The sequence below is a fragment of the Phodopus roborovskii genome, unplaced genomic scaffold, assembly GCF_943737965.1.
Source record: "Phodopus roborovskii unplaced genomic scaffold, PHOROB, whole genome shotgun sequence".
NCBI classification, from domain to species: Eukaryota; Metazoa; Chordata; class Mammalia; order Rodentia; family Cricetidae; genus Phodopus; species Phodopus roborovskii.
Window position 1 is genome coordinate 1164390 of NW_026126647.1, and position 15290 is coordinate 1179679.

Below are 15290 nucleotides of genomic sequence, written 5' to 3' on the forward strand. Positions count from 1 at the left end.
GGTGGTGGGGTGTTGATTGATTGTCTAGGGCCAGCAAGCGAGCTGCTTAGCTTCTGCATTTGTTGTGGACATGGGCATGAAGGTCCACTCTTACTTTGATTCTAGTATTCTGAATCAGAGTCCAGCTACACAGAGGGACGATGCTGTTCACAACAAGCGGCCCTGGCATGGGTACCGGCAATGGGAAAGGGTGTAAACAAGTGGTGCAGCTGGTAAGGCTGCCTGGGCATGCGTGCAGAGTGGTTAGCTCTGCGTTCATCCCTCCCTCCCTCCCTCTCTCTCTCTCTCTCTCTCTCTCTCTCTCTCTCTCTCTCTGCTCAGAGTGACTGCAGCTCACTTGCCTGGCCTCACCTTGTCCAGCCTTCACCTCCTCTAATCCACCTCATCTGCATCTTCTCCTGCAGTCGCGGCTTCTAAGGCTGCAAGGGCTTCGGCCACCTCAGCATCCTCATCGACCACAACCCCATCCCCATCCCCATTGTAGGTGTAGGGGACTTCCTGCTCATTTCTAGAATCAACCACTGATGAAGGGTGAGTGGGATCCTCCTCTTTAAAGTAGACATTCAGAACTTCCATCGTCACTGCCTCATTCAGCGAGTCCCAGCTTCTCTTGAGGGAGAAGGGCAGGCTCAAACCCTGCTCACTCATGCTGGGGGGAGTTCCTGGCATGGGCTCCACCTCTGGGTGGTTCTCAAAAAGATAATCCTTTTCAGCAGGGTCTGCATTGTCTACCGTGGTGCTCCACAGCTGGGGGTAATCCGGGGCTGGTATGTGTAGGGCATGGTCTGCAGCAGGGGCTCTGCAGTCTCCATGTCTTACCATCTGGGGCTCCTCCAAAGTGGGCACCATGCAGCTTTGCTTCCTGCAGTCCTCTTCTTCAAGGAAGGGTTGAGCTGGGTGTGTGCTGTCTATGGTGCCTACCCAGGGGCTGCTGGCCCAGGAACCACTGTCAACCTGGTGGGGCCTGGGACTCCTGACCAAATGCAGAGTGGCAGTGGGGCTGATGCCATTGATAGTACCATGCTTCTCTGCACAGTGTCTCTCTTCCGAATCCTCCTGAGGGAGCGGTCCTTGGTGAGGTAGACCAGTTGTACCGTCTCTGTTCTCTGTCTTGGTCAGGCTCCCACCGTGCAGGGTGTTCCTGTGCACTTCAGCCTTGCTGTTGTGGGTGCCTTTTAGTCTGACAGTGTCATCCTCCTCCAACTTGCAGTTGTTTACCTCGTTGACAAAGCCAGGAGAGGGTACTTGAACTGGATCAAAGAGATAGCTGTGGGGGAGAGGAGTAGGTATCAGTTTCATTGACATTGGGACGGAGGAGCTGGGGAAGGAACTAGCTCCTGGAATTGTGCCAGGCAGACAAATCTCTGGCTCATGAAAAGAGCTGAACGGACCCAAAAGGAAGGGATAGGTGAATTATAAAGTAGTTCAGGGATTTTAAAAATAAAATTAAAGAAAAGATATGTTCACTAACAGGGAAATAAGGGACAAAAGTACCAGCTACCAACTGTGTATTTTTCCAATGGAAAATGATAAATACGAAGTTTGTGGTAGGGTAAAAGAAACAATCACTGGGGGTTTAGTTCCAGGACCCTCATAGATAACAATATCTGTAGGTGCTCACATTTTTCATATGAAATGATGGCTTATTAGCATATGCACAACCTCATGACAGTTCAAGTCATTTCTAGATCCCCTAGTCTACCTATAGCAAAATAAATGCCATATAGACTATCTTCAGCCTGTGCTATTCAGGGAGTAGCAAGAAGGGAGACCAACTGTTCAGCACACATTTGGTTTCTTTTCTGAATATTTGGATCTGTGGTTGGTGGACTCCAGGGCTGTGGGATTCATGGCTGTAGAGAACTAATACTGTCAATAATAAACACTTTTGGACAAAGGCCAATATCACATTGACTTTGATGGTGTAAAGCTTACTAGTGTGTGTGTGCATTTGAAATCAAATAAGTCAGAGCTTCCCACTGCCTTGCTTCCCCCCCCCCACCCAACACCCCCGGAAGTCATGTCATCAGTTAATCTGTTTTCCTTATGATTCATATCAAAGGTTTATGAATGTCACCAGAAAGGTGACTGTACTCTTTACTGTCAGTGATGTCATTTTAGTCCTGTATAACCTGAGTGCTTTTTTTTTCTTTCAATTGAAGGCTTTGTGAGAAATGTAAATTTGAATGAAATGGAATTTGACCTCAGGAGTGACGGCATGTCTAAAAGTTTTGAGAAATGAGAACATTAAACAACAACAAACTAGTTTTCTAAATGATGCCAAATGGAGTCAAGCCTTTGTGCCTTGGCAATGTGGGTCAAACCTGGGCTGGCACTGATGGTGTCACAATTTTATTGTGTTATCTTTTGAGCTGCTGCCACATGTATTGTCTTTACATATTTATTTATTTCTATCACTCTTGCTATTGCTTTAGCATCTGCTATTGGACAAAATGATGGGTTTCAATATGACATTTTCATACCTGTATATAATTGACTTTGATCATATCCATCCATTCTCTAGTATGTTCTCCCCATGCCCACTTGTCTCATTCTCTTCCTAGGGTCCCTCATCTACTTTCACGCCTTATTTTATAGGCGTGGTCTTAACATGACTCCGCAATGGCTACAGATTCCCTTGCAATGAATGCCAACTGTGTTCATGTTACCTGTGTATCATCTTACAACACCTGCACCCCATCTGGATTAATTTTTGTTACCATCTGAAAGAATAAGAAAAAAGAGAACACCATTAGCCATATTAATGAGAATCAAGTTTAGTTTTCTCTTTTAGACACTCAAAATTAAGAGCTTAAAATTCTGGTCAAGGGATAGCATTTGAATCATGAAGACAGAACTCCTGCATGTCCCTAAAGTCATGGATTCCGAATTCCCAAACATTCTTTACACTTGACTCACACAAACCCCTTTTCAGCCATCCAGGCTTTATATCTCACCCCCATCCACATATGAGAAAAACATGATGAAATAATGTCAGAGAGCGAAGGGACCCATGATGTTTAGTGACCTGTGGCCTTCCTCAGGAACCCAGGAATCTTCCTGGACATATCACGTACACTAGCAGCAGGCGATGCAAACATTCCTAGAGGAGTCCTTGCTGTCTCAGGTATTAAGATGGTAATAGTTTAGATACTGAATGTCCACCAAAGACCCATGTGTTGAAGGTTTGGTCACCAGCCCTGGGAGGTGGTAGGCCTTTTAAAAAGTGGAGTTTGGTGGACAGAAGTTAAATTGTTAGGGCGGTATACCTCTGGAGAGAATATTTGGAGCCAGTTCTTACCATGGTTTAATAAGGATCAGGAGAAACAAATAGATGTTTATTCAAGGAGAAATAACTTACAACATAGACAGATGAACACCAGAAGATTTCTGGTCCCAAGGATGCCTCCGGATGCTCTCCTGTCCCGGTGATGCAATCAAGAGAGCTCCAGGGCTCCTCCTCAGACCTCCTTCCCCCAGGTAACTTCCACCCCTGTCTCCACCTTCAATGGGCGTGGTCAGTGCCACAGATGCAGACAAAGTGAACATCTCACTACGCACTCTCCTTTTTTCTTTTTATTTCTCTGCTGCCTTGAGGTGACCAAGTATCTTCTGTCACATGATCCTATAAAAACAGGGCCAGTTGGCGGTGGACTGAAACGTTTCAGTCCACAACTGAGAACCAAAATGAACCATCCCTTCTGGGAACAAAAACAAACCATCCCTTCTTCTTTTTATTTTACTTTATTTCTAAGACAATCATATTTTACATACCGGCCCCAGTCCCCTATCCCTCCCATCCTCCCATTCCCCCCCACCATCTCCCCACCTAACCCTCCATCCACTCACTCCTCAGAGAGGTTGAGGCCTCCCAGAACCATCCCTCCTCATCTGTTGACAGGCTCAGGGACTTTGTGAGAGTAAATGGAAAGCTTGCTAGCATAGAAAGTGAATGGTAAAGATGTCTGACCATGTGTGTGCTGATTCAGCCCTTTGGTGTGATGCAGCCCCAGCAGAATGTCAGTGTCAACTTAGCCAGAACCCGTGTACTCCTGATTTACTGTCCCCACAGCCAGCACAATCCTAGCCATCACGCCTGAGTCCCATCTGCTTACAGGTTGATACCGTGCCCCCTGGGGCTTCCTAGTGAAGGTGGTGGACTCCTTTCCCACCTGCTAACTATGTCCTGCTCCTTCCCAGTTGGATTTTCTCCCGTCACTTCCCTTTGAACAAAATCCTCTTTTCACATAAAGCTGGCCACCCTAGCCTGTTGGATTCCTCAGTGAACCCCCAAATGTCGATATGGGAGAACCTCCAAGTGGCTTTCCGTTTCTTCTGTGTACACCCTTTCAGATGACAGATGGACGCTGTGACCCTCAGTCTAGTGTCGTTGTCTGTGAGGTTCATTTGGAGGAGAGATGATTTGCCTGTGGCTGCCTCCCCGCTTCCCTCCTTCCTTCCAAGCACAGACTTCCAGGATGATACTAAGCCTCAGTCAATACGGAAAACATCCGCAGCTGCTAAAAACTATAGGATGGTTCCAGGGGACTCGATTTACTTTGGTGATAACACAAAATCCAATAGCTGTGCAGTAAGTGGAAAAGTTGTTTTCTAAAAGATACACCTTCTCAAATCCTTGGGATCTGGGAATGTTACCGTGGCCAAAGCAAGCAATTAAACAAATGTGGACCTGATCGATTTGAGGACCTCAATATGGGAAGGTTCCAAAGTTCAATTGTATTTATGCTCCTGAGCCAAAGGCAGAAGGAGGTTTGGTCTCAGACAGAAGAGAGAGAGAGACAATGTGACCGTAGAGGCAGAAGTGAGGAGGGCTAGGGAGGAACAGGGAATACATTCACTCCTGGGAGCTTGGCAGCAATAGGGTCCTGGTAAAACTCAGTGTCCTTTAGTGCAACCCACTGATGCCAATTCTAAAAGTTCTGGCTGCTTGTCTGAAAACCCCAAGTTTGTGGCAGCTTTTCTGCCAGCACAGGAAGTGGCTGTACACCCCCCCTTTTCCCAAGCACCGATCCCTTAGACAGTGAATCTGCATGTCCACTTGGCCACCCAGCCATCTCTCTTCATCTTCTCCCTCGATTATCTTTCATTTGCCTTCCTAGCACGTGCTGCTACTGGAGATATCACAAATTATTTATGCTCCGTCTTCATGATGGAGTCAGCTCTCCAAGCCTTATTTGTATTTTTAAAAGACACACACCTTATACTCACGAAATATGCAATCTAGTTGCCGTGACACAAGCCTTAGCAACACTAAGAAGTAGCTGCTCCTGGGATAAAGACCGGTGGTACAGGTGTGTCAATCATGACATCAAGCGCAAAACATACGAAGACCCAAGTACAACAGCCCAGCAGAGAAAAAAGGGACGGGATGCTTCAGAAGCAGCGCTCGCGCACACACACACACACACACACACACACACACACACACGCACGCACACACACACACACACACACACACACGCCACAGACATGGCTTTTCGGATTGTGCTCCTAGCACTTGCTCCCTTCTGCCTCACCTTTTGCTTATAACTCATAGATGAGAAGGACAAGTAGGTTAGATTAGAGAGTACCATGCACATCTCTCCCCTCCTCCAACCCCTCCTCTCCTTCCTCATTTCAGGACCGGCTATGAAATCCTGCCCTGCAATACCATTGCTTACTTTAGAGTCTTGTTTTTTTTTTTTTTTTTTTTTTTTTTTAATTTATGTAGGAAGTTGACTAGTGAAGGTGAAGTTGAATAAAATGAAAAGGGGATCAGCTGTATTTGAGAAACCAAGGAGGGTAGACTGCAGCCAGTCCTATAACCCAGGCATTGTAAAACATTAACAACGAGTAGCACAGCTTTTGGAGTTCTAGTTTAGAAGCCTTAAGAAAGGGAGAAAGAAGCAGGGGGTAGTGAGGGGGGGAGGGGGGAGCCAGTTGGTCCCTCCCAGCTTCCTAGTGGTTGCTTGGATCCTGGGGACCTATTTATTACCTGGTGAAGCCTGAAAGCCTTTCCCCACCTTCTGCTGGGCTCAGGCCACACTGTAAATTGCTTAGAAATGCAAGAATGGCTGGCATTTGACATTCCTCCTCCAAAACCACAGATTTCCCAAGGTGGGCAGCTGGACAGAGGTGGGCAGGCTAGAGATGGAACCCAAAGCCTTCAACTGCATATGTGTTTCCTGCAGTCTTCTGGCACCCCATCTCTCCTAGGAGAAGACAGGATCCACACTGTGCTCCTAAACCTGCAATTACAGGCTATCTGAGTAGCTTTTCCCTCTTGTAGCATTAGCGTCCCATCTTTTCTCCTGAACCACCTCCCTTAGGGTCCACCTCTTGGCTTTCCTTCAAGTCCAGTCCCATAATACCTGAGAGCCATGCTTTTGAGTCAGGGACCGGTCTGAGCTGTGGTCCACTCTTCCTGGTTCAGGTCTCTCCTTCCACTCTGTGATTCCCTTTCCTGGTGACATTTCCTTCTCTCAAGTGGCTCTAATAATGTTCAAGGTTCTATGACCCGCAGGTGAACAGGGTGGGGACCAAGGTACTTACCTCTCCCCAGCACACACCCATATCTGTAGTTATTCTTCCTTATACATATTAGGTCCAGTTCAATCCATTTCCCGTGCCTATATCAATATCTCATCAATATCTCATCCATAATCTTGGAACAAGGAACTCTCTGAGCGAAAGGGAAACATCCTTCCTCCAGCATGAGAAAAATACCTGCCCTTGATGGAAGACCGAGTTCCAAAGGAACAATCTACCTGCTTCCCTCCTGCTTGATTTTTGCAAGCAGCTGCCTAACTTACAGGGGGAGCCCTTGATAGCCAAGGGGAATCCAAATTCACCTTGTCTTTGGAGTGATATGAACAGCAACAGAGAAGCAAAGGGCATCAGCTTTTGCAGCCAGGCTTTGGTTTACACAGGGGAAAAGCAAACACCATTAGGGTGGCTGAGTCCACCTTCTGCTGGCGCCACCTGCTCCCAGACTCCAGCACACTGCTTGACTGCCCCCTGTTTCATGTCGAAGTTAAACAGCACTGTGTTTGAAGATGGTCAGGGCTGCATTAGTTAGTGGCCAAATCTCCAGGCAGGAAAATCCTGTTTCACAATGGGGATGGGGGTCGGGGGAGAAGGACAGGGGGAACTTTGGAGTTTTCTAATAGAGAAATTGACAGCATTCACCGGGGCACCAAGGGGTAAGAGCTCGTGTGCAGAGTGATTGCTTGGAGTCAGCTTAGAGGGGTTTCTACTGGCCAAGTCTGGAGTCATCAGACCATCAAAACAAACAGGACTATCAAGGATTCTGGCCCACTAAGAAAAGACTAGCAGCAAGACCACAGTGAGATGAGGGCAAAATGGAAAACACCAGCTCTGTCATGTAAGCAGGAAGCCAGCCAACAAACATATATACAGTAAGGGAACTAGAAAGATCACCATAGTAATAAAGGATCCAAGTAAGGCTCGCTGATAGAGGCCCAGGGGACAAGAGGGGTTGGAAAGGACCAGATGATGGGAGGCAGGGCTGTGAAACACTATCTTCTGGACATGCCATAACCACAGTACTCATAAACCTACGACAGCTGTGGTTGCCTGCATTGGGCCTACACAAGACAGAGGCACCAGTCATAGATGGGGCCCTATTCCCAGGCTGACCCTCTCCTCGGAGGAAGTCCCTCCTGCCATGCATGGTGTTAGCCATCTTCCTCAAGTACTGCATACAAGAATGCACAGAACACTTCATCCTCACCAGTCAAATGTAGGAATGATGGGTGAGCGACAGGTGGGAATATGGGTCTGGGTACATTGTGGGTTGTTGTATTGTTTTGTTTTGAAAGTCTTGCTGTGTAGTCCAGTCTGCTCTGGAACTCACTATCGTCCTTCCTCAGCCTCCTGAGTGCTGAGTGGGTTACACGTGTATAATACCTTGGGATACCAGATTACCTAAACCAATGAACTGAGGGCCTCTCCATTTCCATATGCAGATCACACACGTTCCCTACCCAGAGTTCCCAGATCACATGTCATGAACTGAAAGGGAAGGGAACCAGCTACTTTCCTCCCTTGTGGTACACTTCTAAACATCAAGGACATGCTGCTTTAGGGTTCCTGTGGAGTCAGACTTTAAAATCCCTCCCAAGAAGTGGCTTGAGGTTTTAGGAGGCTGCTGGGGTATTTGCGAGAGAGCTGTAGTAAAACGAAACACTTGCATTTCAGCTCTGTTTTGAAAACGTGTTAATATTTAGAAAACAGAACTTGACCAGAAGGCAAGGTGGCCAAATATTTAGGGAGCCACTACTGGGTACCGAGCTCTTATGGAAGAAGGAATGGACGAAACATCAGCAGGTGTAGACTGTTTACCGAGGACACAAGAGAAGCTGACCCAATCTGACAGTGCGCGGACTCCACAGGTGAAGGAAGAGGGATACAGGATGAGCTACAGACTATGACATCTCACATGGATGATTTTTCCTTCGTCAGGGCACCGAGCTTGTTAGCTTTGAGATGTTGAAAGATTACACGACAACTCCTATTATCCATACTCCACTTAGATGGTGCGCTTTAGGTAAGAGTATGTATTGCTGAGAACTGGGTTGAGTAGGACATTCGTAGAGAGGGATATACTTATAGGTTCCCTGGTCAGATAGGCTTGGGGAGAGCAGAGATTAAAGATGGTCACATTCAGAGTTATAATAAAGGCTAGTGTTCTATAGTTAGCCCAGTATTTCCCTAAAGTTCTAGCTCACACAATGTACTTTCATAGTGAACTTATCAGCAACTGTTAGAACCCAGGCTGTGGACTATGACGGAGAGGACAGCTCTTCTCTCTTGGAGTCTTACATGTCAATGCTATACTGTGGGCTTCAATACACTTAGCCAGGTGTAGTTCATGCCTAGGTGTCAGAAATCTGTGCCCTAGCCACAACTCCATCCCCAATGTTACAGACACAGGGTGGTGGTGGGGGTGGGGACTGCATCTTCTCTTGAGTCCTTGATGTCTTTGTATGCAGTCAGGAATCTATCACATCTCTTCCAGATGTCACCATCCAGATGAGACAGTAGGAAAGGAGAATTGCCACACACCAGCATCTGCTTGTGACTTGCTCTGGCTTCCACACTTGTTGAAGCTGGAGAGGAGGTTCTGGTGGCATCTATGCTAGCCTGCACTGGGAAACTTGATCCGTGGTTGCGAAGGAGCCCATAAGCTTGTAAAGAGACCGAGGTCTACTCCGTTCCAAGTCATGATCCTGTCCCGGTGGAGAAAGGTTTTACTTCAGTGAGCTCTCTCCTCCAGCCCAGGTTCTCCATCTCACTCCCATCAGTTAAGGAACCTTGACTCAGGTCTCTCCAACTACGGCCTCAGGACTCTGAGATTAGGACAAAAAGCAGAGCTCCACACACTCTGATGTCTCTGGTTTCTGTGGGCACATGGCAATACTTACATAGGTAAAAATAAAATGGTAGACATTTGATGAGCCACTGGCAGATAAGCATTGTGCAGCTTCTTTATTTCTTCTGCAGTACACACCAAGCCTGTGGTACGTAGGGTCTGGGGATACAGTGGCATTGTGAGTGCTCCCTGGGAAAGCTTGGAGTCATCTCTCATGCTCCCAGGCTCTTCCTTTCCCCTACCCTGTGTGTGTTGGGAGGGGGTGGGAGCGAGTGGGTAAAAAAGCATGGAATGGTATCACATTTCTATAATCACCGGGAAGACTCATCCCACCACCCTGGTAGCTCAATGCACAAACAAGTGAATGGTTTTAGCTCAGAGGCCAGCTGCAGTCACATCTATTTGTTCCACGCAGGGCTCCTGCAGCTTCCAGCAACATTTTTACCTCTGAATGTCACTTGTCTAATCAGTAAACCAGGAAGGGTAATGGTTCTCGCATATGAGGTTTCTATGAACAATGAGATGAAAGCATGAAGAGCAGGGTTTTCAACCTTCCTATGCTGGGACCTTCCATACAGTTCCTCATGTAGGTGTTTTTGTTGCCACTTTGTAACGAAATTTTGCTACTGTTATGAATTGCATTGTAAATATCTGTGTTTTCCAAGTTGAGAACCACTGATATAAAACATTTCCAATCATGCCCGAGGACTTTCAGTGCTTATCAGTAAACACACAAGGGACGGAGAGATGGATCCAGGTGGTTGCGAAAGATGGATGTTCTTCCACAGGACCCCAGCTTGATTCCTACCACCCACACCACTCTATATTAGGGGACTCTGATGCCCTCTTCTGGCCTCTACAGCTGTCTACACTCATGCACACACTCTCACATACAGAAACATTGTAATTAAAAATAAAATGTAATAAACACAGCTCTTAACATGTGAGTGATTATTATGTATCCAGTGCTGTCTCAGGGACTTTCTTGTTTAATTCTTTTCCACTTTACTATAACCTTGCTTAGTGGGAATAAGTGCTATAAAGGCTGGTGAGATAGCATAGCTATTACTAATGAAGTGGTTATTGTTTTCCACATGAACACTTCCTGTTATCTATCTTGGTACTTTCTGGTCTTCCTACCACCTTCTCAGCTTGTGCTCAATAGCTTTTGCAAAATGGAATTTGCTTTTCTCTTGACTTGAACTTCTCAGCCGCCATTTCATCTGCTTACCGCCAGATGGCAGGCTGTAGTAGTTATTAATAGTTTGATTTCAAGGGAGGCACACGCTTGGGATAGGCAAGGCCTCAGAAGCACAAGAATCAGGTTACAAGTAGTGCAGGTGCTTGCCACGGTAAGGTTTGCCAGCAGAGAACACGGTAAATATTCCAGGCACATTTGTCATGTTAGTTCTAATGGCCACAGTACAATGACTCTTGCAGCTCTGGCCAGGTAAGGCTTTATTCCTTCGTCTATCAAGACCACAGTGCAGGTGGGAAAGGCTCTTAAAATTCTGCATAGGCCCCCTTTCAAAACTGCTCACGATTCTGGAGCGGGAGAGTCTGGGTTTTTCTCTACCATCTACTTCTGTGGCAGAGGCTGAACAAAAAGAAGGTGTTTGCGAGGCATGGAGGGTTCTAGGCCCTCTGGGTTTCTGTGCCTCTCCAGCAGGCATGTTCACAAGCAGTGTCTCTCCTGAGCTGGCCTGGAGCCCCCACCTTCTGTGGCTATGAACTGGGAGGTAAAGATCTGCCCTAAAGTTAACAGCCAACTGGAAGGGTTTGGAGTTGCCTCTTCAGCAGACTCCAGAGTATTATGGGGGGGGGGGGGAAGGCATAATGTACATAAGGCAAAGCACACAGAATGGCCTGGCTCTGAGGGAGACCAGCAACCTCCCAGGTGCCCTGTGGGGATTGTTTTGGGAAGCTATGGAAAAGCTGTCCCTGGATTGTAAATTCCTGAGTTGGTGTTTCCTGGAGTAGAGATATAATTTCTCATAAAGATCTCTCTCTCTCTCTTTCTGACTCACTTCCTTCCTTCTTCACCCCACCCACGTGTATGTGCACGTACGCATGTATATGTGCACGTGTGTGCGTGTGCAAAGAGAATGAAGGTTCCTGGTGGGTGCACCAGCAGAGGCCCTGGGTTGTATTGATCCACCTGAGTTGGGTGGGGCCCAAGAACCTGCATGTCTGGTCAGCTCCCAGGTGCTGTTGTCTGGGTTCACAGGTTGGTGACAACTGCTCTGCTGCTTCTTTTAGAAGCCCACATTGCCTTGTCTATGGTTGGGTCAGGCCAGCTTCATTTAAAAGAGGGAGGCCAGCATCTTAACACTGTAGCCTGGTGAGTCCTTAGCAAACAATGCCCTAGGCACAGTGCTGAATCCTTTTAGGGACCGCTGATATGGCCCAAACCAAGTTAGCCAACATGATCACTCATTCAGAAACTAATATATTGTCATCATTCTCAGTGCCAACACAAAGTCAGGCATTTTACAACTATCTTATGGCTTTAAAAATTCTGTTAATTTTCAAAGAAAAAAAAATGTTTCACAACACTTTATTTTAACCCTCTTTTGATTCCTTTATTTTGACATAGTCTTATTATGTAGCTCAGCTGGCCTTGAACTTATCCTCCTGCCTGGCTCTTCCAAGCAGTGAGGTTACAGACATGATTTACCTTGCCTGGCTATACTTTATAACCTTTTCCCACTGTTTTTTCCCCGCTTGGGGGCCTGGAGAGGGCAGGGTTCCTTCTATTCCAGACTGGCCTCAAACTCATTACAAACCTGAGGATACGCTTGAACTTCTGATTTTCCTGCCTTCATTTCCTGAGTGTGGGGGTTAGGGGCATGTACCGCACCATGCCTAGTTTCATGTGGTGCTAAGGCCCAAACTCAGAGCTTTGTGTGTCCTAGAAACCACTCCACCAAGAGAGTTACATCCCTAGTACATTTTCTAATTTCTGTATAGCCCATTATCCCCAGCTGTGGCATGTAACAGGAAAAGAATTAAGAAAAATCAAGTGCCTAAAACTATGGAAGTCGTTTGGATTACATACTGTGGAGGGTTGGTCGGTTTGCTGTTGGATTGATTTCTCTCCTTTGCCCAGCAAGTTTCCTGGGAGCTATTATATCTCTTTAGCTCTTCTGCCCATAGAGCCCACCTATGGCAGTGCTGGATTGGGCTGGAGGGCAAAGAGGGGAGACGTCGGGAACCCATGTCTCCCTCTCTAGCTCAAACATCTATGTTCTCTGCAGCTTCTGGAGCCCACCAGGCCCCACTAATCCCTTCATGTATTCTTGCATCTCTTAGCATCTTTCAGTGATGTCTTAGTATAGGTTTTCTTGCTAAAGCATAATACCACAGACTGTGCTGTTTATAAAGAAAGCCAAATATTTTTTCAGAATTTAGAGGCTGCAAGGATCTAATGGTTGCATCTGGCGAGGGCCTTCTTGCCACACCGGCACACGGTAGAAGGCTTTCCGTGGTGAATGTTAGAGAGTAGATAGGGGTGGAGCATGGATGAGTGTGCCTAAGATGCCGGGTTCAGGTGTGAGAGAGGGAGAGGTCGTCCCTTCTCACCAGGAACCCACTCCTGTGACGCTCATCTTACGCCACACTCCCCGGCAGCACCTCTCCAGAGCCCGCAACCCCCAGCACTGCTGCACTGGGGTTAAAGTTCAACGTGAGATGGACCGACGACAAATATTCAAATCGCAGCAGGTGCAAAGATCTACGTGCTTTGACGGTCTGTGTCAGCCCATCGTCTCATTTGGTTCTCAGTTTTTCCCACACCCGCATAACCAAATGACCACATACCACACATGGTTCCCTTGGTTTGAAAGGAGGTGTTCCTGTTCCCTTCGGGACGTTACGTGCTCCAGATAGTATCATTGTCAAAGGGAGATGGGCTACGCGACTGTGACTGGCTAACAGTCATTTGACAGTTGCTGTTGCTGCTCTTAGGCCCTGAAATAACTAGTGTCCTGTCATGTGCATGCTGCACTTGCTGTGTGCTTTGTGTAGGGCAGGTCATGGGGGTGGGGGTGGGGTGGGGCCAAGGGTGGTTATGGAGGACTGTAGTCTTGCGTTCATCATCTCTGTTGGGTTCTCCTTCCTTTCCTACCCCAGCCTGCTTGCCTTTTAAATGTCACTTTAGGACAGGCTCCCTCAATTCCTTCCAGGTTCCTCTGACCCCCTTTAATAGATATACAAAACTTTCCCCCAGGACCTTCATACCATGCTCAGTGATCTTAGGGAATCCCCAATATCACCAACATTAACGAACAAGCTTAGATGCCCCTTACCTCTGCTGAGGTGTGGGAGGCTCTCTGCTACTGGTACAGGGTTGGAGCCCCACTGTTAGGGAGGCTCCAACTCAACTGCTCAGTTGCTTAGGATAAATTCCTACAACTCTTAGAGTGGGTGACACAAATTTCCCACTGGCCTTGATGTACAGCTTGGTATCCATGGGGCAGGGGATGGTTCTCGAACCTCTACATGCTCCAGTTCTTTCCATAAAGTGGCGTGTAGTATCTACATATAATTCACACACATCCTCCCATACCCTTTATTCTTTAGGTGGTGGCCTTGCTTCTTGCACTTTCAGTCACCTCTAGGTGGCTTATAACATCTGCCACAACATGAATGCTGTGTACAGTTATTACTCTGCATTATTTAGGGAAGAATGAACAAGTTTCTACGTGTTCACTACAGATCTGATGCAACCATTGGAGGCATAACTACATGGTATGTGTCAACCGCTGTGTAACAGCTTCTCCTAAATACTTTTTGTCATCAGCAGGTGGCAGAATCCATAGATGCAAACCCCACAGACACAAAGAGCCAACTGCATCTGCTGAGGAAGTCATACAAAGAGCTAGCTCTGATAGAGAGCCCAGCTAATCACCAAATAACCTCATATATCACCACCATGAACTTTCATCAGTGGTATTAGCTGCTTCCCCAAATTTCTGCCACCTGGGCTAGAAAAATGACAGTGACATCCGTATGTTTAGAGAGAGCCACTGTGGCATGGTGGTGACAGCACAGCTTTAGGTAGAGACCCAGGATATGACACCCTAGCTGGCATTACATCTTTGGGACCATTGACTGGTGCACCTGGCAGAATTTGTTTTCAGAGGATAGTTTTCTTGAGACAGTTTGTAAAAATCTGAGAGAAAAATAATTCCCCCCCCCACTTAACATGGATAGTTCAAATGGGGTTCTTTGATATACTTTATCATTTATATTTATTTTAAAGACATGATCCTACTATGTAGACAAGACTGGCCTTGAACTCAGGACACTCCTCTTTTAGGCTCCCAAGTGCTAGTTTTATAGGCAAGTGCTACACGCCTGGCTCCTGATATAAGTCACAAAGCAAACTCAGCTTGGCTAGTCTTTGCAGTGTGTCTGCTTATTTGACCCATCAGAGATCGCCTTTTACTATTTATTTATTTACTCTGTCTGCATGGACACCTGCAGGCCAGGAGAGGGCATCAAATCCCCTTATGGATGGTTATCAGCCACCATATGGTTGCTGGGAATTGAACTCAAGACCTCTGGAAGAGCAGACATTGCTATTAATCTCTGAGCCATCTCTCCAGCCACCCCCACCCCCTTAATTTTTTTTTATGGTCAATTTTACTTCTAAGGCTGTTTCACCAGAATGGCTAGTCAAGGTGCACATAAAATCATATAGGGAGTCATGGTAAAAACCGATTTGATCGTTGTCTCTGGTTCCTGGCATAGAGCTCCAAAAGCCCCTGGGGTTTCCCGAGTCCTAGTGGTCTCTTGACATAAGGAACCCTGCTGACCACACTTGAGTTTATGCTACTGAGATGATCTAGGTTGGGTTCCCTAGATAGCCTCAGGATGTTACTACCGTCACCAC

At 46.8% G+C, this 15290-nt stretch overlaps 1 protein-coding gene across 1 annotated transcript in view; it reads right to left on the bottom strand.

Annotated features, from left to right (window-relative positions):
* Positions 1-279: 279 nt before the first annotated feature.
* Positions 280-15290, bottom strand: part of CUNH4orf19 (chromosome unknown C4orf19 homolog) — a 71233-nt gene continuing 56222 nt past the window's right edge. Inside the window, exons 3-4 of the mRNA XM_051174020.1 lie at positions 2670-2723; positions 280-1267 (exon numbers count right to left, since the gene is read on the bottom strand). Coding sequence (XP_051029977.1) covers positions 373-1267; positions 2670-2701 — 927 coding nt within the window. The 5' untranslated portion in view covers positions 2702-2723 and the 3' untranslated portion in view covers positions 280-372. The remainder of the gene's footprint in view (positions 1268-2669; positions 2724-15290) is intronic.